Source organism: Gopherus evgoodei, unplaced genomic scaffold (assembly GCF_007399415.2).
Source record: "Gopherus evgoodei ecotype Sinaloan lineage unplaced genomic scaffold, rGopEvg1_v1.p scaffold_66_arrow_ctg1, whole genome shotgun sequence".
In the NCBI taxonomy this organism is placed as follows: Eukaryota; Metazoa; Chordata; order Testudines; family Testudinidae; genus Gopherus; species Gopherus evgoodei.
The window spans coordinates 431,611-455,875 of record NW_022060087.1 but is presented as its reverse complement, the minus strand read 5'-3'; the positions used below and the strand labels follow the sequence as shown (position 1 = coordinate 455,875).

The 24,265-nt window shown below is 50.9% G+C and overlaps 1 protein-coding gene across 6 annotated transcripts; it reads left to right on the top strand.

The window, feature by feature from the left end:
- Positions 1–2: 2 nt before the first annotated feature.
- On the top strand, positions 3–20,681 carry FBXL12 (F-box and leucine rich repeat protein 12). 6 transcript variants are annotated; one of them, XM_030547661.1, is made up of 9 exons: positions 936–1,000; positions 8,996–9,136; positions 11,248–11,355; positions 13,263–13,387; positions 15,318–15,425; positions 16,836–16,910; positions 19,239–19,390; positions 19,902–20,014; positions 20,387–20,681. In XM_030547661.1, the coding sequence occupies exons 4-9, from the start codon at positions 13,345–13,347 to the stop codon at positions 20,523–20,525; spliced, it is 630 nt and encodes a 209-aa protein (XP_030403521.1). In that variant the 5' UTR covers positions 936–1,000; positions 8,996–9,136; positions 11,248–11,355; positions 13,263–13,344; the 3' UTR covers positions 20,526–20,681. The 6 variants fall into 6 exon arrangements, 5 of the variants coding, with proteins under 5 accessions (XP_030403524.1, XP_030403519.1, XP_030403521.1 ...); XM_030547660.1 differs by lacking the exon at positions 936–1,000 and adding an exon at positions 6,413–6,964; XM_030547664.1 differs by lacking the exons at positions 11,248–11,355; positions 13,263–13,387 and adding an exon at positions 3–136 and having other exon boundaries at positions 923–1,000.
- The last annotated feature ends 3,584 nt before the right edge of the window (positions 20,682–24,265 follow it).

Sequence of the window (24,265 nt, the reverse complement as noted above, 5' to 3'; positions counted from 1 at the left end):
GGTGTGGCCGGGGCCGGGCTGAACCGGAAGCGGAAGTGTGTGGCGATGTCGGCGGCAGCGGGTCTTGGTGCGCTGCCCGACTCCCTCCTGCTGGAGATTCTGGGGCTGCTGCCGCTGCACGAGCGGCTGCGCGGGGCCAGGTGCGGGCGCGGCCCCCCCGCGGCTCGGAGCAGGCCGCCCTCCCCCCCCGCCCAGCAGCTCAGTCTAGCCCCGCCCCAGGGTGGCTCGGTCCAGGCCCCTGGCAAGGCGGCTCCTCCCCCCCCCCCGCCGCCCATCTCCTCCTCCTCAGGGTGGCTCGGTCCGGGCCCCTGGCAAGGCGGCTCCTCCTCCCCCCCCGCCCATCTCCTCCTCCTCAGGGTGGTTCGGTCCAGGCCCCTGGCAAGGGGGCTCCTCCCCCCCCCGCCCATCTCCTCCTCCCCAGGGTGGCTCGGTCCGGGCCCCTGGCAAGGGGGCTCTTCCCCCCCCGCCCATCTCCTCAGCGTGGTTCAGTCCAGGCCCCTGGCAAGGGGGCTCCTCCCCCCCCCCGCCGCCCATCTCCTCCTCCTCAGGGTGGCTCGGTCCGGGCCCCTGGCAAGGCGGCTCCTCCTCCCCCCCCGCCCATCTCCTCCCCAGGGTGGTTCGGTCCAGGCCCCTGGCAAGGGGGCTCCTCCCCCCCCGCCCATCTCCTCCTCCCCAGGGTGGCTCGGTCCGGGCCCCTGGCAAGGGGGCTCTTCCCCCCCCGCCCATCTCCTCCTCAGCGTGGTTCAGTCCAGGCCCCTGGCAAGGCGGCTCCTCCCCCCCCCCGCCCATCTCCTCCCCAGGGTGGCTCGGTCCAGGCCCCTGGCAAGGGGGCTCCTCCTTCCCCCCCGGTGGACGCGCTCGTTCCCTGCCCCCCGAGCATGGCTGCTGCTGCTGGGATTGTAACTTGCCCCGCTGCTGTTCCCACAGGGTCTGCCGACGCTGGTGCAGGCTGGTACAGGACAAGATGCTCTGGAGATTTGTGGATTTAATACCCTACAAGGTACCAGCCCAGCTGTGTCCCTGCAGCATGTCTCCCACTCGAGACCGCTCCAAGGGGCTGATAAATGCTGTCCCAGGGGAAGGGACACGGGGCCTACATCTGTTATTCAACATGAGATGGCGAATGAGAGAAGAGAAGGAAGAGGAGAGGAACAGTGAGGATATCCCAGGGGCAGATCTTGCAGATATGGGGCACTGTGGGAGGGGGCTGTGTATAGGAGGCTAATGTTAGATGGGCAGAGGGGCCATGAGATCAGCTGGACCAGTTTCTGAAGATCATTTAAAACCAGGAGGGTTGTTTTAAGCAGCTCCCTGGAGTCAGGGATGGTGTCTGAGGACAGAGACTGTGTATGTGGAGGAGAAGACAGCCACACCTGGAGTGTGGAGAGTAGGGACTGAGGTTGCAGCAGTCAGGGTAAGAGGAGCTACACTGCAGGGTCGTGCCTGTGGCTTACCCTACGGGGGTGGAGTATCTTCCTTTAAGATGAATGGGAAAGAGGTATACGAAGAAGAGCAGGGATGGGCCTTTCCTTGCTCATTTACTGCTTCTGTTGAGTTTGTTACGTGTCTTGTCAAGGTGCTAAGTGCTGTGTTGCTTGCTCTCTTGTGCTCAGCTCAGCTCCAGGATCCTGTGGCACCTGCTAAGGCAGTACCTGCGCAATAGCCTGAGGGTACTGAAAGTGAGAGGAGCTCTCTACTCAATGAGAAAGCATGAGTTCCTTTCCCCAGCATTGCTGCAGGCACTCGGAAAACAGTGTCCCAGCCTCTATCACCTTTGCTTGACCCAGGCTGACCTCCGTCGGCTCCCATATGACTGTATACCATCTTCTCTAAAGAGCATGAAGCTGAGCCAGTGTGAGATCCCTGCTGTGTGGTTCCAAAGATCTGCATCTCCAGAGACTCCCAGAGTCCTGCCACAACTGCAGCATCTCATGATCCATAACGTGTCTGCCTTTTCTGATCAGCATCTGCTTAACGTATCATCTCAGACCAGCCTAAGGACGCTGACCCTCTCTGGAACCTACCGGCTGACGGATGCTGGAATTCAGAGAGCAGCCCCATATCTGGAGGACCTGGAATGCCTGGTCCTGCGCAATTGTGTCATTACAGATGCTGCTGTTCACTTCATCGGGCGTCACATGAAACAGCTCCGCTCTTTGGAATTCAGCAATACTTGTTCCTTAACAGATGCAGGCCTGGCTTGTTTAGCAGCCTTGAAGTGCTTGGAAACCCTCCATCTCGAGTCCAGGGTTAAGCTTTCCCCTGATGCCATTGTTGCTGTGTGCCAGGCACTCCCCCAGTTAAGGAATCTCAATTTAGATGGGATTGACTTTGAAGACCAGACAGTACATAAAATTCAGGCAAGTTTGCCCAACTGCCGTTTCTAATGTGCTTCCTGACACACTTTCTGAGACGAAATGTTAACAATGGGGGGAATTGTATGGAACACATGAGGGTGAGATGTGGGGTGTTCACCCCCCTGAAATAACTCCCAGAATTGCTTCTTCTGGGCAGGGTTGTACTCCTAGTGGCAGTTGCATTTATCTGTCTGGAGGCAGAATTTTCTCTGGCTAAAACAATGAGGTGAGCAGTGTAGGACGAGGACCATCCTGACAGCTTGTATCACCTGAACACAGGCCAGCAGAAATTCAGTTCTGCAATTTGCTTGGCTGGGCTCCTGAAGTGATCTCTCACCATCTCCTACTAAGAAAATAACAAGGCCCGATGGAAAGATGACATATGAGGACCAGTGGCCCTATGAGCTTATTTAAATTAGATGCAGTTTGGCAGCTGGGGGTTCTCTCACGTTTAACCTCGTCTCACATTAAACATCAGGCAACAGGTGAATTATCCCCAAGCACAAGGGAGCAGGTCAGCTGTCATCTTGATGCACAGAAGTGTTTGGCTGCCCAGATCTTGGACTCTAGATAAAATTTAACTCAGGTCAAAAGGCATTAACCACATTGCTGTGCTGTGAGCATACTCCAAAACATCCATAGTAGGAAGTGGACAAAGGATTGTGCAAACACACATTTTAAATGCAGGGAACAGAACCTTTAAGGGGAAAGAACCCATCATGTCCATTTCACAAACACAGACACCAACCATGTGCCACACAGGTCAGTGAATATGCGACTGTGATTGTGTCCTGTCCTGCAGGATGGAGTGGTGGGGGTTCTGCTGCAACCCAAGGATACGTGGAATGTGGGGGGAGGGGGAAGTATAAGGAAGTCCTGGAATGCATTTGTCTGTGTGCTGCACGGGGAGGCAAACACACATCTGTTCAGCCTGAAGTTCAGTCAGAGATCGCAGCATGTGTGTTTGCTCCTTGAGCAGCACCATCATCTCTACCTGTCCGTTTTTCCTGTCCTTGCTATCGCTCTGCATTCTGTCCCTGAACGTTACCCTCCAAGCCTGGAATCTGACACAGCAGAACCTTACAGGACCTCCTGCAACATGTCTTCCCTTGTCCTCTTCTTTCTCCTGCTTATCTGGGCCAGCCGCTCTTTCAGGGTGGATGGAGAGACCGTCAAGGCCACGTTTGCAGTTGCAAAAGAAACAGTGGATGGAGGTACTATTGTGATTGCATTCACGGCCCCACAAGTTGCAAGTACAACATTCTCCCATCTTCTTGGGATCCATAGAGCTGGGCAGCAGTCCCAGGTGTGATGAGTACGTCCGGGGGTCGGAGTGAGTTGGGACAATAACTTGGGGTAGCTCACGGGCTCCAGTATAAGCAGATGGGGCAGTTGAGCTGAATACTGTCACCGTTTCCCACAGGCAGTTGAGACTTTAGCATATATCTTGCTCCTGAGGGTAACGGAGGCAGAAAGGAAACGGCTCCTGCACGCATCCGGCTGCTGTTAATCCGTGTGCTGCAATGATGCCTGCCAAATCAATTGCTGAGTGTTGTAGGAAAGTGTCCTAGTAAGGCAGCCCTTCCCAGAAACCTTCAGCAGAGGATTGCAACCTACCTCCAGAAAAGTTTCCTTGAGATCTCTGGAAAATGCACGGGACATCCCGGTGCACATAAACAAACTGTTCCGCAGGGTCCCCTCTGTCTAACTGTATAGGGGAATGAGAAGCAGATAGCAACTCTACCTCTATTGGTTATTTCATTATCTCTTCTAACCTGATTAAAAACTTGAACAGATGTGCGCCTGCAATACTGAAGCAAATGTCCTACTTACCAGAGGTTCCTTTCCCTGAATCAGGCTTGCCAGTGCTGGATGATAGGGACTGGCTCAACTGCTTCTGTATCAGGAAGACACCACTGGATCCCCCAATCACCTGTCCCCCAAACCCCTCCTCCTGTTCCTCGTCCAACACTTTGTATTCAGGGTTCATGCCAGTGGTGCATGACTCTCACTCCTCCGAAGTATCCACAGGGCCCTTGGGGGGGTGGTGGGGTTGCCACCAAGGATGCCATGCAGCTCCTTTAGAAGCAGCATATCTGCGGCTCTGCACCAGAGCAACTGTTTGCGTAACTTGCCTTCTGGTGTGCTGCCGCAGCTCCTTGATTTTCATGTGGCCCTGCTGCGGTTCCCTCTTGTAGCCTTTCTCCACCTTGTCCCAAGCCATCTGTCTGTAGATATCTACATTTCTATGGCTGGATTGGAGCTGTGCCAGCACAGCTGCTTCTCCCCAGAGACCCAGGAGATCCACCACCTCCTGTGTACTCAAGGCAGGAATGTGTTTGCTGTGTGGAACCAGCATGGTCAATTGGGCAGACACTAAGTGAGCTCTCCAAACAGGAAATGAATTGAAAAGGTATGTGACGAGTACCTGGCCACCGGACAGTGGAGTTCAAAACAGTGACTAGAGTGGTAGTATTGTGGGACACCTCCTGGAGGCCATTAAAGTTGATGTAATTAACACAGTACACTGACACTGTATTGGTAACTATGTCGACTTATGTGCTACGTCTCTTGTGGAGGTGGCATTATTAAGTTGACGTAGCGGGTGATTTACTTTGTCAGGAACATCATCATGGGGTAGATGCTGACCGAATAAGATCGACGTAAGGCACCTTGCATTGAGCTAACTGTAGCATAGACCAGACCCAAATGTATGCTAATAACTAGAGCGTAGATCTCAGGTATTATAATTGAGTAATATTAGCAGACCACCAGCAGCCAGATCCTGCACCTGGTTTGTTGGGTTACATTGCTGTGCATGGCTGCTTGTGTCTTCCATTGTTTAAATACTCCGTCATCTTCACCCGCTGTTACAAAGCCCTGAGTTTGTGTTAGCAAGTTTTCGCTGACATTAAAACGGTGGCTGTTATGAAGTTTCCATTCTGGGACACGCTGAGGTTTTGAATCTGCTGAGTTGTTTTCTGTAATCAAATGTAAAATTTATTTATAAAATAAAAATGCCTTTAGATCTATAAAGTCATCTCATGCTGTCAGGTTTTGACTGAAATGTGGCAATAGTAGACTTGTGGTTTTTAACAGATTAGTGATACTGCTTGTGTTGTATGGAGAGACCCACCTCTTCCTCCTTTGCCTGGGGTCCCACTCCTGTTCTACCTAGTGTTCCCCCATTCCACTCTCCCCCCCCAGTGCAGCCCCACAACCCGTTTGCTACTTTCTGCATGCCCCCCCATGGCCCCAAGACCAGAAAAGCTCTGTCTCTTGTCATCCCCCCCGCCACCAGGACCCCAGGCCACAGCAGGGAATGAGAGCTCCCTGAGGCTGCAGCAGGTGGCAAGAGCTCCTCCCTCTCTGGGGCCACAGCGGGGGTCTCAGTGCAAGGGGTTCCCCTGCCCCCCCTCCCTCCAGCTTCCCCTGCCGTGTCCACCCTGCCCACCCAGTGCTGCTGCCAGGGAGCGGGGTTGAGGCGTAGGGTCTCTAGGGACCCCCAGTTGGCCAGGGCCCCATAGGCCCAGTGGCTAATCCGCCACTGCCCCATTTCTAGACTGAAAGCATCTTGTCTATTGGGCATTATCCAGGTGTAACTACATTTGAAATACAGCTACATAGTCAATATTCATAATTTCAGATACAAAATCACATCTCATCAACACCCACCACAGGCCTTCCCGATGCTTTGTTTTAATTAAACTGTCGGATTCTTCTGGTCCGCACCAGTTCTAAGTCAGCTGCTAGGCGCTGGCCAAGGCAGAATGCCTCCCCCCCATCTCCACGGAGGGGGAGAGGCAAGTGACGTCCACTGCAGCTGGGACAATTCACAGGAAGGGCCCAGCTTGCATCCAGAGTCGCACCCAGCCCCACTTTGTGCCCCAGCCCTTATGGCCAATCCGTATCCCGAAGTTACGGATCCAGCTTGCTGACTTCCCTTACCTACATTGTTCTAACATGCCAGAGGCTATTCATCTTGAGTCCTGCTGCAGATACGGGTACGGCCAGAGTGAGATTTACACCATCTCCCCTGGATTTTCAAGGGCCAGTGAGAGCTGACCGTACACCGCTGGAACCGTGATGCTTTCCAAGGCTCGGGCCCCTCTCTCATGGTGAAACCATTCTGGGGTACCCTGCCCTTCACAAAGAAAAAAGAACTCTCCCTGGGGCTCCCGCTGGCTTATCCGGGATTGATTGCATTACCACACTGGACACCTTGTGGCACCAATCTCCGCCACTCCGGATTCAGGGATCTGAACCCGACTCCCTTTTGATCGGCTGAGGGCAACAGAGGCCAATGCCCGTCCCTTCGGAACGGCGCTCATCTATCTCTTAGGACCGACTGACCCATGTTCAACCGCTGTTCACATGGAACCCTGCTCCACTTTGGCCTTCAAATTTCTTGTCTGAATATTTGCTACTACCACCAAGATCTGCACCTGCGGCTGCTCCACCCAGGCCCGCGCCCTAGGCTTCAAGGCGCACCACAGCGTCCCTCCTTCTTGTCGCAGCATAGCCCCTGCGGCTCTCATTGCCGGCGACGGCTGGTTATGGGCCCGACGATCCAGCACCATAAGATCCAGGGCTGGTTGATTTGGCAGGTGAGTTGTTACACACTCCTTAGCGGATTCTAACTTCCATGGCACCATCCTGCTGTCTATATCAACCAACACCTTTTCTGGGGTCTGAGAGCACTAAGTTGTCATGGGATAAGAGGAAAGAGCCTTTCATGGATTGAGAACTGGTTAAAAGACAGAGAACAAAGGGTAGGAATAAATGGTAAATTTTCAGAATGGAGAGGAATGACTAATGGTGTTCCCCAAGGGTCAGTCGTAGGACCAATCCTATTTAACTTATTCATAAATGCTCTGGAGAAAGGGGTAAAAAGTGTGGCAAAGTTTGCAGATGATACAAACTGCTCAAGATAGTAAGACTGGAACAGACTGTGAAGAACTTCAGAAAGATCTCACAAAACTAAGTGATTGGGCAACAAAATGGCAAATGAAATTTTATGTGGATAAATGTAAAGTATGCACATTGGAAAAAATAACCCCAGCTATACATACAATATGATGGGGGCTAATTTAGCTACAACTAATCAGGAAAGAGATCTTGGAGTCATCGTGGATAGTTCTCTGAAGACATCCACACAGTGTGCAGCGGCAGTCAAGCAAACAGGATGTTAGGAATCATTCAAAAAGGATAACGAATAAGACGGAGAATATCTTATTGCCCTTATATAAATCCATGGTATGCCCACATCTTGAATACTGTTTACATATGTGGTCTCCTCATCTCAAAAAAGATATATTGGCATTAGAAAAGGTTCAGAGAAGGGCAACTAAAATGATTAGGGGTTTGGAGAGGGTCCCATATGAGGAGAGATTAAAGAGGCTAGGACTCTTCAGCTTGGAAAAGAGACCAAGGAGGGATATGATAGAGGTATATAAAATCATGAGTGGTGTTGAGAAAGAGACTAAGGAAAAGTTATTTACTTGTTCCCATAATATAAGAACTAGGGGCCCCCAAATGAAATTAATAGGCAGCAGGTTTAAAACAAATAAAAGGAAGTTCTGCTTCACGCAGCGCACAGTCAACTTGTGGAACTCCTTACCTGAGGAGGTTGTGAAGGCTCGGACTATAACAGGGTTTAAAAGAGAACTAGATAAATTCATGGAGGTTAAGTCTTTTAATGGCTATTAGCCAGGCTGGGTAAGGAATAGTGTCCTTAGCCTCTGTTTGTCAGAAGGTGGAGATGGATGGCAGGAGAGAGATCACTTGATCATTACCTGCTAGGTTCACCCTCTCTGGGGTACCTGGCTTTGGTCACTATCAGTAGACAGGATACTGGGCTGGAAGGACCTTTGGTCTGACCCAGTATGGCCATTCTTATGTTCTCTTAAAAATGATACATGCACACAAATCATCACTTTTCAAATGACCCCTCGCATGACTTGCACAAGCACATCATAATTATGTCATAATCATGTCATCATATCACTGTGAAGAATATGGGGTGCAGTGGCACACCCAGGAAGCGTCCTAAATGTATTTTAAAAATGGACTCCAGAGGAGAGGATTGTGACAAATGTGAGCTCCGTAGTGAGACGTCTCTTAACAACAACTAGTTTTTGGATTTATAGATAGGGGCTGTACATACCTATACAATATCTTCCTGGGTCAATTAATCTTTAACAGCTGGGCAGCCTCTTCCACTGGACGGAAGAGCCAGCCGGGCCTGCTTAGAATACAGAAGTGCATGTGATGAGTTTATGACTAACATGTTAAATCACAGTGAATAGATGCCATGATGTAGGCCCAGTGAAAGGTCTCGCATTCGCAGTATCACCAGATCCAGCTTGCTCCCTCTCAATGCCCCTCCAACTCACTGGCCTGTGATTTTGATTCAAATTGCCATTTCTTTCCTGACAAGACTGTCTGCTTGTCAGGCAGGTGCATGAGAAGAGGGTGATACACAGTTGCTGAATTGGTGAATTCCCTAGCGTATTCATTGACTTGTGGTCTGGAAAATACATCAGATGGGCTAACTTCTCAGTTAAGCCTCCAAATGCAGGCCTGTGTTTTTATATAAACAACAAACTTGTCTAATCGGCCGTTTTCCTCCTTTCCAGGTATAGGTTGTGCAAGAAGCTTTCAGATCAAACAACAGACCTGGAAGGCACTGAACCCGTGTGGTGAAATCTACTGTGCATCTTGGCAACAACGGCCCTGTGTGCCTTGGGCTGACATCATGTCTTTGTGGTCATACAAAAGTAAGACCAGTGCAAAATTTAGGGAAATAAACAGTGGCGAGGGCCCCAGCCTTGCATTAGGAATGGTTCCAGCCTGTTTGTTTAATACCTACTGTGACCCGATGGTGCCAACTGGCAGAGGGCACAATGGGGGTGCACAGGGTTTCAAGGATTCCCTGGATCAGGCATATGCATAGTTATTCACCAAAGGGTGGCATGTGAGGTTTCCCCTGAAAGCTCACTGGTAATAATGATGGTGAAATGTATGTAAGCATATTATATACCAAGTTATATATTTATACTGAAATGTGTTCTTCAGGTGTGTAAGATAAGACAGATCACTAGAAGGTGATAAGTTCTGCTCAGGCAGGGGATAGTAGATATTTATGTCCCTAAGTGGTCATTGAATATTGCATATCTTACAATATAAGTCCGTTTGTATACGGAGCTACCAGCTAATCAAGATTTCAGAGTCTACAGGAAATCACAAAATCTACAAGAGGGAACACAGCAAAATGTGTCCTGTTTATGACTAAAATAAAAGAATTAGTCTGGTATATCAGGAGAATGCAAGGAAACACAAGATATTATTCACAGAGTAGACAAGCTGAGTGTGTGGCTTATTTAATTGAAAAGTGATTACAGCCTACAGGCTGAAAAATGCTGGTAAGCAATACTAGAAGACATGAAAGTAACTAGCTAAGTAAGTCATCTAGGTTCTAGAATGTGTGTTATAATATTATTTTACTTGTCACCATTTCTTTCTTATATCTCTGCTTGTGATCATTGAAATCTCTGCTCTTTATTTCATAAACTTTTACCTATTGTCACTATTAACATACTTCTGTGCTGAATGTTAAGCAGAGTGTGATCTGAAGGGAAATGGGTAAGCTGGTGTTGGTAGCATCGGATCTGTGAATTCTGCAGGTGTCCAGTGGACCAGGGGCTGGTCACTCCAGAGTGACACACAGTGTTAAAGTGTCTCTATCACTAAACTGGAGAAAGAGCAGGGCCTGCGTAGGCCTACAGGGGAGTGCCTCCGTTGCCCATGGCCGGGGACTTTGTGGAGCTCGTTCTGAGCTGGCACAGACAAGGCTTCCTCATGCTAAGCAGAGGTGGGAGCAAGGGACCTCACAACCTGGGCACCCTGGGAAGTGTCACGCCTACTGATACCTGTTTATTGCAAACATAAAGGTTTAAGATAGAGTAAAGGCTGCAAGGAACTATGTTACCTTCCGTAGCATCTGCCACTGAGGCATCTGGTCCCTTTTTAACTACAGATGTGAAAACAAATTGGCAAAAATGAAAATCAAAAGCACAGCAAAATCAGTCAGTCCAGCTCTGACCACAGTTCGATGAGGCCAGGCTGGGATTCTGGAATCTGTAAGTGCTGTAACTACAGGTGCTGCCACTCCCCTGTCTTGGAGTGGTTTCCATTATACTCAGGGTTTATAGTTTGGTTCAAGCCTCTCAGTACCCCCACTATAAACATTGTTCCAGCCCCCCTGCCGGAATTAAAATGTTCTCTACAGTTGTTAGCGCTGGGACGTTTGCAGTCTGCCAGCACCGTGTGCTGAACAGTGTCATTTAATATTTATAAGTCCCAACTTGCCAGTTTCAGAACTGAGATTTTCTATCCCAGGGCACCTGCGGAACATGCACGTACTAAGCATGGAGTGGCAAGGGAACAGCAATTCTACCTTTCATGTACTATCAGACCGTTCAGCTGCATTAATGTATGGAGTCTGGGTATCACAGGCATCCTAGGGCTGTGCTGGCAACTTGCTGAGACTAGATACCACTGTTTAGTCTATGTGAACTTCCTATGACTTCGGGCAAGTCAGTTCTCCTTCTCTCTGTCTCTGTTTCCCTCCCACCCATTGTGTGCCTTGTCTGTTTAGAACGAAAGCTATGAGGGCAAGGACTGTCTGTTACTGTGCGTGTCTGTACGTCGCCTGGCATAGAAAGGTTCCTGTTTCAGACTGGATCGTTGGGTGCTATCACAGTACAAATAATGGCTAATATACACAGCACAAATATAGCCATATGTTAATGAGCATTACATCAATAATTGCATTTGGACAGTGACATTCAATGAATATAAAACATTCACTAGATGAATTGTGTCTTAGCTGGAAGCAGTTAAATTTTACTGTGAGATACAGCACAGAAAAAAATGGAAGAATTCAAACAAACCTCCCAAGATTTTTCCAGGGGCGAGATTATTAAAGGCACAAATGGTGAGTAGACAAATAACTCCTCCTGTTGCAGGGGTTCTCAAACTAGGGGTCGGAACCCCTCAGGAGGTCACAAGGTTATTACATGGGGGGTCGTGAGCTGTCAGCCTCCATCCCAAGCTCCACTTTGCCTCCAGCATTTATAATGGTGTTAAATATATTTTAAAGTGTTTTTAATTTATATGAGGGGTCACACTCGGAGGCTTGCTATGTGAAAGGGGTCACCAGTACAGAAGTTTGAGAACCACTGTCCTATTGCCTGTGCAAGGCATTTTGGCACCTAAATGCCATTTGTGCCTTAGTTATATCAGTAAAGATGTTTTCAAAAATTACTCCTGGAAGATGACCTGAGGCCCATGTGTGTTTGTACTGGACACTGAGGGGTGAAATAAACCCAACGTCCTTGCAGCAAGATGTCTTGGAGTTAGGAGGCAAGTGACAGTTGAGACCTCGCAGTGAAAAGCTACAGTGAAACCCTGCTATAACATGATGTTTGGGTCCAAAAAATTCCATTGCGATAAAAGCAGGGTCACGGAAAAAAAGCCAATCAGTTTAAGTCAGTGGTCCCCAACGCAGTGCATTGATGTGCCCCTAGTGCTTAGTGCCCAGCAGGGGAGAGAAGCCGTGGCCCTGCGGCTGCTGAGGATAGAACTCTGAGGCTGTGGGCGCCAGTGCTCTCTGTCCCCGGCAGGCGCAGGGCTGCGGCTTCTCTCCGGCTTCAAGAGGAGCCACGGCCCTGCACCTGCCTGGTACAGAGAGCACCCGTGCCCGCAGCCCTGGAGTTCTCTGTCCCCGGCAGGCTCGGGGCCGCAGCTTCTTTCCAAGCCAGAGAGAAGCCGCAGCCCCGCGCCTGCCGGGGACAGTGAGCACCAGTGCCCGCAGCCTCAGAGTTCTCTGTCCCTGGCAAGCGCGGGGCCGCAGCTTCTCTCCCCTGCTGGGCACTAGGCGGGGGCACATCAATGTCCTGGTGGGCGCCATGGCGTTGGGGACCACTGGTAATAGGCCTTAAAAGGGAGCCAACTTATGATCATGTTTATATGCGATTTCACGTTATGGCGGGGCGCGTTATTGCGAGGTTTGACTGTACAAGTTCCATCATTCAAAAACATTGCATGACCTCAAACATTACAAATTACCATGAGAATCTTACTAAGCACGTGAGATTTTGGGCTCAAACAAAGCTTTTTTGAGAGTTGGAAAAGGAGTTGAAAGAGCACTTAGGATTTGATCCTCCTTTATCCTCCCCCTTTGTGCAGACATTTATACCAGTGCAAAGGGAGTGCAAAACACTACCGTTCTGATCTGATTGCATCTTGCACCAAATTAAATGACTGCACAAGGGGCAAGGGAATTGGGTACCTAGAACTGAAAACGCTTTAATTACAAAGTAAGGACTATAGCTCCATAATACATATATTTGTAGGACAATGATCAGCCTGGGATCCATTTTATCTTCTTGTGTAAGCATGTCCACTGGGACGCTGCCGGTTCTGTGTGGAACAACTCTGCGAGTGCTTAGCAACTGCTGTCCAAAGTCGAGTGCTGTGATTTTCTTCCAGAAACAAGGTTCTGAGCTGTTGCTTTCCAAACCCTGCTTTTGTGACCAAGCTCGATTTTTTTCTTACCTGCATGAGGGAAGCAGGTTCAGGAACCAGACATCTTGTATTATTGCTCTTGCACAACTTAAAATTGACCAAGAGAGTATTGAATAGAAAGAATGAGCTGATTGGCCAGCCGAAACCTTTTAATCTGTTTGAGCAGAGGAGTTATCAGGACCCCGTTTGAAATGGAAGCAGTCCAAATGGCCAGGGCTAGAGGGCAAGTTGCTGGGACGTGGTGTGGGCACTGCAGGTTATACATTAACCTCTGGATTTAACATTCCTAATAGAATTGTGAATTCTCTATTCTAGATACTCCCGTGGGCAGGCTTCCACTTTGCCATGTTCTAATGCCATTTAAAGTCACCTCTGCCTCCCAGGAATCATTTACAGCATGGACAAGGAAAGGCTTCAAGATGAGCTGCGCATTTTTAGAGGTAAGCCCTCTTCTTTCCCTTCCATCCAATAGCTCAGGAACGGGAGGAAAGAGAGAAATGGGTCTCTAGACTAGATGAATGGCCAGTCATGGGATAAGAGGGAAGGTCGTCTCACGGATCAGTAGCCAGTTAAAAGATAGGAAACAAAGAGAGGAATAAATGGTCAATTTTCAAAGTGAAAAGCAGTAAATAACAGGGTCCCCCAGGGATCTGTACTGGGCCCAGTGCTGTGCAACATATCCATAAATGCTCTGGAAAAGGAGGTAAACAGTGAGGTGGCAAAGTTTGCAGAAGATACAGAATTACTCAAGATAGGGCAAAAATTGGGAAGAGAGACAAAGGGATCTCACAAAACTGGCTGACTGGGCAGGAAAATGGCAGATGAAATTGAATGTTGATAAGTACAAAGTCAGGGGCCGCTCCAGGCACCAGCACACCAAGTGCGTGCTTGGGGTGGCAAGCCACTGGGGGCGCTCTGCCGGTCACCGAGAACGGCAGGCAGGCTGCCTTCGGTGGTTCCTGCAGACCCTCTGCAGGCAAACCACCGAAGGCAGCCTGCCTGCCGTGCTTGGGGCAGCAAAATGCCTAGAGCTGCCCCTGTACAAAGTAATGCATGTTGCAGAACAGAATCCCAACTATCCATACAAAATGATGAGGTCTAAATTAGCTCTCACTATTCAGGAATGAGATCTTGGAGTCACTGTGGGGAGTTCTCTGAAAACATCTGCTCAGTGTACAGCAGCAGTCAAAAAAGAGAACAGGATGTTAGGAACCATTAGCAAAGGGATAGATAATAAGGCAGAAAATATCATAATGCTACTCTATAAATCCATAGTATGTCCAGACCTTGAATACTGCAGGCGGTTCTGGTTGCCCCATCTCAAAAAGGATATATTAGAGTTCTTAAAAGTACAGAGAAGAGCAACAAAAATGATTAGGAGTATGGAATAGCTTTCATAGGCAGGACACTAAGCTAGGTGGACCATTGGTCTGACTCAGTGTGGCCGTTCTTTGGAGTCTGCTCTCTCTGCTGAACAGATGCAGCAGAGAAGTCTTTCCTTACCCTCACCTGCGAGAAGGCTAATTAGTGCTAATCGTGCAGGACTGTTTGGGACAAGGATCCTGGCCCTGCTGGGAGCTGTATTTTATGCTTTTCAATGAAAGGGAAATAGTTTGTTGGCAGGTGAGAGAAGGAAGTGGCCTTTCTCCCACTGTAGATATGTTACTGCTTTGAATTAAGACTCGTGGGCCCTGGTATTCTGAAAGGATTGCGAGTGTCTGACTGGAGACACCTCAGAGGAGCTGGGTTGTTTAGGCACTCAGCATTGTCTGAAAACCGGAGTCCTCCTTAAGTTGTCTTAAACCGGACACAACATCCAGAATGTGCAGCCACTCTCCAAAGGCTGAGTCACAGGCCTAATTTCTCTGGGATGAATTTGGAATGTTTGTTAAACATCAATTAATGATAGGGAAAAGATAATCCTCTGGAGGGCACGTGCTAAACAAAACTGTAACCTTAGATACTTGGTCACAGTCTGAATGGAAGCTTAAACCCTTCCATTGCTCGTGATTATTACCAGCCATTATAAGCATGTTACAGTCATGAGAGGAGTGTCTCGTGGATGGTGAGAAGCTTGTAAGCTCTTTGGGGCAGGGCCCATCTCTGTTCTGGGTTTGTTCAGTGCCCAGCACACTGGGGTCCTGATCCAGGATCGGGGCTCCCAGACACTACTGCAGTGTGGCTAAGAAGAAAAACCTGATAGATAGCTATAAGCTGCAGTTATAAACGCCCTATTGACCTCTATACCAAGCAATTAACCATCTAATTTAAGGTTAATACGATAAATGGGACCTTCCTGCAAAGCGGCACCAAAGCCGCTGCCAAACCTATCAATCTGTGACCCTTCGCAATCTTTATTCTGTTCTAAAGACAGGAACTTCCTCCGGCAGAAGCTGAGATCCTCCCTCACAGTCTACGTGCTGCTGGCGCTTTCTTACCTGCTGATCCTCATCCTGTTTGCGGTGTCACTCTCCAGAGGTACCGTGCATGGGGCCCTCGGGAGATGAAACGTTTCACGTCATTAATGAGGAAGGAAGTTGGGGCGACTCAGAGAGATGTGGAGTCTGTGTGCTCAGAAGCCCTGGGGTCAAACCCTGATACTGACTCCTCCTGGGTCCTTGTTCTTCTTTGTCTTGCTAGCAGCAAAGAGCTCATCCAAGATTCCCACTGCGCTGAGTGCTGCATGGATGCACAGGGAGCCAGCCCCTGCCATTCAGAGCTCACAGTCTAGACCGACACAGGATGGGAGGGGAAGCAGCTGCCCAGGCTCCCCCAGCAGGCCAGTGGTAGAGCCGGGAATAGAATCCAGTCTCCTGAGGACCAACCCTGTCCCCTGCCTGGCCACCTCGGTAGCAGGGCCCTCACCCTCTCTGTGTGTCCCTTTCTCTCCAGCTGCAAAGTGGGGGTGGTATTGCATGTTGTTCTCTACTTGGCGAGGGGAGGCAGGGGAAGTGACTCTGAAGGTGTGATGCTCTAGCATTGTTATCTTCATCAATAAGGTACATTAAAGCCTTGCTCAAAGGGAGCCTGCTGGGCTGAGAGGGGGCGGAGGGTGATCAATTAGGTCAAACTTGTTTAACCCTTCCACCGTCTCACACTGAGGTCTTGTCGCGGATGCTGGGGATGTTCTGCTGGACATAGCCGGCATGTTGAGCACTAGCAAGGGGGTTACTCCATCAGCACTCTCTAGCCAAAGGGAGCCACATCCTAGCCTCCTTGGTCATACGGAACGTGGCCATAACCCCAGGGCCAGGCGGTTTCTCAGAGCTTCATGTTAGGACTTTTCTGTGATTGGATTTTTGCACTGATGTTGTGCAAATCTCTAGTCACCTTTCACGCCAGCACCGCTATGACAGCATAGCTACCCTAGTGCACCAACGCTTACTCAGGGGGACAAACCCTTGGAAACACCCCCCACAGCCTTTGCAAAGCCGCCTGCCCCTTTCTCCCCTGGTGCCTTTGGTTCAGGTCACAGTTGCTTGGAATTTCTTGTGCCCAGTGGGGATTGTCTAATGGCAGTTTTTCCCTTTGTATATCCCAAGGTGTTTTTGTTTCCCACCAAACCTGTTAAATCCTGCTTCCTATTCCAGGCTGAACTAGGTTGTAAACCTGGGAGAATTAGTGCATTAAGGTGCCCAGATCACCTTGCCCTGCGATTGGCTGTAAGAGCATGGTTCTGGCTTTCCCCATGGATTAAATAAGCCTCTTTGGAAGGCGTTTCTAGCACACGCAAGTGCTGGTGAGCTTACTGGGTAAAGGGTGTTGAAACCCAAAGATGACTCAATGCCACTCAGACATACCAGGGTGACAGCAGGGTCAGATAACCTGGTATGTGTTCTCTCTCTCCCCCTCCCCCTCCCTCTCTTTCCTTCCACCCCCCGATTTTAGTTTCAGTGCTCTCTTCACAACTTACTAAAATGCACAATGAGCTGAAACGGAATCATTCAAGCAACGATTTCAAACGTAAGTACAGGGCACTGCCCTATGCCCCCCTCCCCCCTGGCTCCCCCTCAGCTCCTGGCTCCTGCTGCCTCTGCTGTGCCCTCCCCATTATACACTGCCCCTGCCGAAGCCTCTTCCTTCCCAGTTCCTCTTCCCTCCTCTGTCCTCTGCTCTGCCCACCTCCCTGGGTTGCCCTCGCTCCTTCTGGCCACAGCTGCTGCTCCCTGCTGTGATCGTTACATTGCAGGGTGTCTGTTCAGTCTCTAGCACCAGGGATCCTAGCAGCAGTTTTGGGGCATTACCTCTTCTGATTATCCTTGGCTCACTTCACACTGCACGCAGGGGATCCCGGCTTCTGAACTATTTATTTGCTTTGGAGCCTGGGCCCCAGCTTTCTTCTGTTTGTTAGCCAGAAGCAAACCCCTGTAGTATTGTGACTGGACAGTTCCAGCAATAACCGCTGCCTTGGAAGTCAGGTCCTTGCAGAGCTGGGGTTGTGTTGTCATTTCCACATGGGACAGGGTAGACCTGCCTCAGTTGGTGTCTGTGGCCATGTCTACATCTAAAATTTTGCAGCGCTGGTTGTTACAGCTGTATTAGTACAGCTGTATAGGGCCAGCGCTGCAGAGTGGCCACACTTACAGCAACCAGCGCTGCAAGTGGTGTTAGATGTGGCCACACTGCAGCGCTGTTGGGCGGCTTCAAGGGGGGTTCCGGGACGAGAGAGCAAACCGGGAAAGGAAACCAGCTTCCCCGCGGTTTGCTCTCTCGGTCCCGGAGCCACCCAGCAAACCGCAGGGAAGGAGACCTGCTTGCTCGGGGTTCCGGGACCGAGAGAGCAAACCGGGAACGCCGCGGTTTGCTCTCTCGGTCCCGGAGCCAGCCAGCAAACCGCAGGGAAGGAGACCTGCTTGCTCGGGGTTCCGGGACCGAGAGAGCAAACCGGGAACGCCGCGGTTTGCTCTCTCGGTCCCGGAGCCAGCCAGCAAACCGCAGGGAAGGAGACCTGCTTGCTCGGGGTTCCGGGACCGAGAGAGCAAACCGGGAACGCCGCGGTTTGCTCTCTCGGTCCCGGAGCCAGCCAGCAAACCGCAGGGAAGGAGACCTGCTTGCTCGGGATTCCGGGACCGAGAGAGCAAACCGGGAACGCCGCGGTTTGCTCTCGCGTTCCCGGAGCCACCCCGCAAACCGCAGGGAAGGAGACCTGCTTGCTCGGGGTTCCGGGACCGAGAGAGCAAACCGGGAACGCCGCGGTTTGCTCTCTCGGTCCCGGAGCCAGCCAGCAAACCGCAGGGAAGGAGACCTGCTTGCTCGGGGTTCCGGGACCGAGAGAGCAAACCGGGAACGCCGCGGTTTGCTCTCTCGGTCCCGGAGCCAGCCAGCAAACCGCAGGGAAGGAGACCTGCTTGCTCGGGGTTCCGGGACCGAGAGAGCAAACCGGGAACGCCGCGGTTTGCTCTCTCGGTCCCGGAGCCAGCCAGCAAACCGCAGGGAAGGAGACCTGCTTGCTCAGGGTTCCGGGACCGAGAGAGCAAACCGGGAACGCCGCGGTTTGCTCTCGCGTTCCCGGAGCCAGCCAGCAAACCGCAGGGAAGGAGACCTGCTTGCTCGGGGTTCCGGGACCGAGAGAGCAAACCGCGGCGAAGCTGGTTTCCTTCCCCGGTTTGCTCTCTCGTTACCGGAACCCCGAGCAAGCAGGTCTCCTTCCCTGCGGTTTGCTGGGTGGCTCCGGGACCGAGAGAGCAAACCGCGGCGTTCCCGGTTTGCTCTCTCGGTCCCGGAACCCCGAGCAAGCAGGTCTCCTTCCCTGCGGTTTGCTGGGTGGCTCCGGGACCGAGAGAGCAAACAGCGCCGTTCCCGGTTTGCTCTCTCGGTCCCGGAACCCCGAGCAAGCAGGTCTCCTTCCCTGCGGTTTGCTGGGTGGCTCCGGGAACGCGAGAGCAAACCGCGGCGAAGCTGGTCTCCTTTCCCGGTTTGCTCTCTCGGTCCCGGAACCCCGAGCAAGCAGGTCTCCTTCCCTGCGGTTTGCTGGGTGGCTCCGGGACCGAGAGAGCAAACCGGGAAAGGAAACCAGCTTGATTACCAGAGGCTTCCTCCTTCCACGGAGGTCAAGAAAAGCGCTGGTAACTGTCTACATTGGATTACCAGCGCTGGATCACCAGCGCTGGATCCTCTACACCCGAGACAAAACGGGAGTACGGCCAGCGCTGCAAACAGGGAGTTGCAGCGCTGGTGATGCCCTGCAGATGTGTACACCTTCAAAGTTGCAGCGCTGTAACTCCCTCACCAGCGCTGCAACTTTCTGATGTAGACAAGCCCTGTGACTCAGCTGGTCTCTCCCTTTTCCAGTGTTCCCGTGCGGACCTGAGGCCCGGGAATGGGAATACTTCAGCGGGAAATGTTACTACTTCTCCTTGCGTGAGACATCTTGGCAGAGGGCGAAGGTGCTGTGCGAGGAGGTGCATTCGCGCCTGGCCATCATTAACAGCCACGCCCAGCAGGTAAAGACTAGAGAGTCTGGATGGAAAACCCCTGAACTCCTTTCTCATGGCTTGCTTTCTCTCAAGGCCTCTGTCATTCCCGCATTGTTAGCACCCACAGTAACTAGCCGCTTCCCCCGGTTAACTCTGCATCACCCTTCTGTGGGTTCCCAACGTGTAACACCTCTCTGTTGTGGGTGGCCAGTGGGAATTGAACATGGCATCACCTCTGACAGGACAGGCTTCTACCACTTGAGCTGAAGGAGCAACTCCATTACCAGTCCTAGGCTTTTATGCTCTTTGTGCCAGCCACACAAAGGGGTCATGAGACCCTGGCCCTGTGTGGTACGTGGTCTGTTATGGGTCCCTGGATGTATGTAGTGGCAGAGCCCTGTGGGATGTGTTACACATCGAATGGACACGGCTCCATCAGACCCGCTTCTGCTGTGATGGAAATGAAGAGTAAAATTGTGCTGATCCTGGTAAAGGAGATGACTCTGTGCTTCCTCTCCTACCCCACTTCCGGCTGCAGAATTTTATCATGTACAGGACACGCAACCAGCGCTTCTGGATTGGTCTCTCAGACGAGAACTCAGAAGGGGAGTGGAAATGGATCGATGGGAGTGACTCCACAACCGGTTTCACGTGAGTGCGGGCCCAACCCTTGCTGGCTGTCACTCTCCCTCTTCCTTAATGCCTCAGGCTTCCTTCTGCAGAAACAGCCTCTGTGTCTGTTAGAGAGCCCGAAGGCATGGGGCCGGGCCACATCAGGGTAAGATCAGCTCATGGGAAACCACATGGGACATTGATGTCCAACTTTCCATGGTGTGTAAGGCTGATGGTTTTCACCAGCAATGGGCCTACACTTCAGTCTCTGAGCCAAGCGTCCCCCTAACTCCAGGACACGCCGGCTTCAAATCCCCGTTGTGTATGGCTCTGATCCACCTCCAGCTTTGACCCCGCTCTGTCCCCTGCACCCCATTCCTGCCACTCCAACTGTAGTCCCGCTGTGTTTAGGTACTGGAAGGAGGGGGAGCCCAACAACAGTGGCCAGAATGAGGACTGTGCGCACGTCTGGACCTATGGGGAGTGGAACGACGTGCGTTGCACATACGAGTGCTACTACATCTGTGAAAAGCCTGCACCTCCTCTGTGAACAGAGACCGGACCAAAGCCATCTCCCAGCCACACTGCCTGGACCTGCAGGTCAATGCAGAGAGCCAGCGCTGCCTCCTGGTGGTGACAGAGATATAAGCCAAGGTCCGGTACTTTGAGGCTGTAAAAATCATACTAATCTTTTTATACCTCACCACTTCTGTTCTTAATTTATATTCCCTTTATCTGTGTGTCCATCTCCTGTCAGCTCCTCCATGGGTCTCTCTCAGCCGTTGGGTCAGTGTCCTGGCGAGGACCCAGAATGAACTTCCCATGCTAAAAGTCTGCATCTCCACAGCCTGAGCCTAGGGCCGATTCAAAAAATGTTTTCAGACAAAGACATTGTTGAAAAGTTGCCTTCTTGAAACCAAATTTTAAAAATTAGTTTTCAAAATGGTCTGGGGTTTTCACTCCCCATCTCCATGCCACTAAATGAAAAAGGGAGGGGGAAAGAGTGAAAATAGAAAAAATTTGAAACCAAAAAATTGGGGTAAAAAATTATTTTTTTTGGAAAAAAATGAAAACAAGTTGTGAAGTTTTCAAAAATAACCAAATTTTCAAAATCCATCCCACCCCCCCACCCCCAAATTGCATCTGTTTTCATTTTTCAATCCACTCTGGCTGTAACAGACTCGCGTCCTCGATGGGTTGGGCACCTCGGTGACATCCGCAGACTTGTGGGTCGTGTGTGGATGCACTTGGAAAGTTACAGGAAAACAATCTGCAGAGTCTGCGGAAAACCACAAGAGGCCGCAGTGGGATCTGTGCCCTCCCTCTTTTTAGCAGGTGGCGTAATGAGAGCACAGGGCAAAGTTTGATGCAATCGGGGAAAGTAGCCAGTTTAGGATCGATAAGGGCAAACACAGATTTATCCAGTGTGCAATTCCCTGCCCTCAGGCACAGTCCCTAGGTACAGGGTGTGCCCGTTACTAGCATTTATAGCCATCCCTGCAAGCTCTGATCGTGAGGTTAGAGGAATCCTCGTGGGGATTAGGAAGAAATTCTTTCCCTCTGTAGCGCTAGTTATATTGGCGGAGGGGAGGGTCTGTTTTTCCTCTGAAGCAATGAGCAGCGGCCGCTAATGGAATAGATGGACCCTTGGTATGAGATGGGGGTGATCCCAGACTAGCTCAGGCAGTGGCCCTCTCGGATGTGAATCCTCTAATGCTCCTTTGTAAATTCCGAGTTAACGGCCGCATCTGCAGCTCTGTTAGCTTCTGTGGATTTGTTTACTCCACAACTCCATAGGTGCTGGGATTAGGGGTGCTCCCACACCCCCTGGCTTGCAGCGGTTTCCATTATATGCAGGGTTTGCAGTTTGGTTCAATGGCTCTAAACACCCCACCATACACATTGTTCCAGCCCCTTTGCACAACTCTGAGGTCTCTTCCCCCACCCTACAGACCCTGGTGCTGTTTCCTCCAGGAATTCTCTCTCTGTGGCATGCGACTCTCATATTCCCTACAAAGGGAAAGCTCTGGGGTCAGATAATTCTGGTGGCTGGAAAAGTCTCCAGCGAGGGATAGTGACAGATGATACATCTCTCTGCATCAGACATGGTTTGGTTCAGCTGCAGCTGGTCTGGAAAATAGTTCCCTGTGAAAAACTTCATTTTTGTCAACATGTGACTTTGAAAAATATGGGGGAAATTATTGAAACCACTCCCCCACCCCAGTAATTGTTTTTCAGCCAACAAAAAACAAACATTTTCCATTTATAACCAAACAATTTCACCTGCACATCCCTCCCCCCAAAAAATATTGAAAAAGATATCTTGAAAGATAATGTCCATTTTGTCAACTCTTGATGGAAAATTTACAACTAGCTGTAGTTATAATCTGTGTGCAGCAGATGGTGCCCTTCAGCCCACAGCAGAGCGCTCTACATGGAAAGTTGTACTCAGCATAAAGAACAGCTTCCTTTGCTGTTTCCTGCGCTTTCTCTTCTTTCTTCATTGTATACTAGAAAAAGAAATTGAACAGGCTGCAAATTGCAGGCCTAACAGTAAAACTATTTGGCTGGGGGGCTGTTGCTGCCCTGCCACCCCGAGCACTGTGGTGATAATAAATAATTAATACTGCCTAGCTGTTCTCATCAATCAGTCTACAAAGGAGGTGACTTATTATTCCCATTTTACAGACCTGCATTGTACATCCCCTTAGTTCTCAGCACTCACAGCAGCTTACATGGGGTTATTACGTTCCTAATAAAAAAAGCCAAGTTGGAAGTGAAATGGGTGATGTTGAATTCGGAGCCCCTGGCGCTCTGAGCACCCACCAGACCCATTGACCTTGCACATCAGACATCCCCTGTCTGGATTAGGAGGACGCACATGAGGTAGGAGTGACGCTAACACGGTTTATGAGGTGTGTTACGGGAGCGCCTTGGAACGCCATGCATGGAGCAGGACACCCGTGTGCTGGGGGCTATACAAAAGATTCTTGTATACAAAACACATTAATAACCTCTGATGTACAGACACCTAGGGCCCAAGCCTGTATTCCTGGTGAAGGCCTGGGGCTGGATTCTCCAGTCATGTGCCCTGGCATAAATCTGAGCTGCTAAGGCAGGGCCTGCCCCTTGCAGCAGCCCCTAGAGATCCATTGTGCTAGGCACGGGACAAGCACAGAGCGAGAGAGAGCTCCAGAGGCAGGCTGGGGTGATGTCCCGCTCTTCTGTGTACCATGGTAGCAGGGCCCCATCGCACTGCGCCTGACGCAGTCCCTACTCTGCAGAGCTTGACGTATAAAGAGGCAAGACAGAAACCAAGGCCCAGAGAGAGGCTGCAACGTCACGCAGGAGGTCAGAGGCAGAGCTGGGAATTGAACCCAGGTGTCCTGGCTCTGCCCAGCGCTACAGCCATTAAACACAGCCTCCCTCTGAGGCCCCTGGAGTGGAGCTAGGTTCTAATCCTGGCTGGGGCACGGGCAGCAGTTCTCAAGGCTCCAGTGCCAGCATGAAGGATTTGAGTCGGATCCTTCTCCTGGAGCAAGAATATCTTGCAGACAAGTCTGTTACCTTTGTTCCCGTTGGAGTTTGAGGATAAAAGCGACCAGTGGGGCTGTGCCTTGCCATGCCCTGACTTGAGAGCATAGAGAACCACCCCATCAAAGGGACATTTAGCATATGCAATAGCTGGGATGGATATGAAGGTGACAGCCACTTTCTACATCCCTTAGCTTGGTTAGGGGTGGAGAGGATGCACACTTGGGGGGCTCTGTGCGCACGTTAAATAGCCAGGCAGCTGCTCTAGCCTAGGGGGCCGACATGCTCTTCCTCTGCGTTTCATTAGTGGACAGCATTTGCCAGAGAGTTTGTACGGGTGTGTCCCCAGAAGGCTGGGGATTGGGAGTGGTTGGCAGGTGCCATTGTCGGAGTCACCAAGCAGCATAGTCCATTGCCCTGCCTGTACACAGGTGGGACCTTGCTGTGGGGTCTCCAACCCCTAATGTGCTGCAGCCTTCAGAGGTTCAATCTGCCTCTGTCTCTTCAAGGTAGAGTGAGGCCGTCTGGGAAGCCGGGGCCTGTTGTTACTCTGGCAGGGGCTAGCATGAGTAGGTGGGACTGGATGGTGAATGCTGAGATTTCCCCACACACTTCATCACTCACAGGGCAGAGAGGGTCCTGCTCAGGAAGGGGAAGTGTGCTGCGCTTCCCTAGAATCTCCTCCGGCAGCACGGCCTTCCACGGTGCCACCATTACATGAGATTGATCACATGTTAGAAACCTCAGCTCCATCTG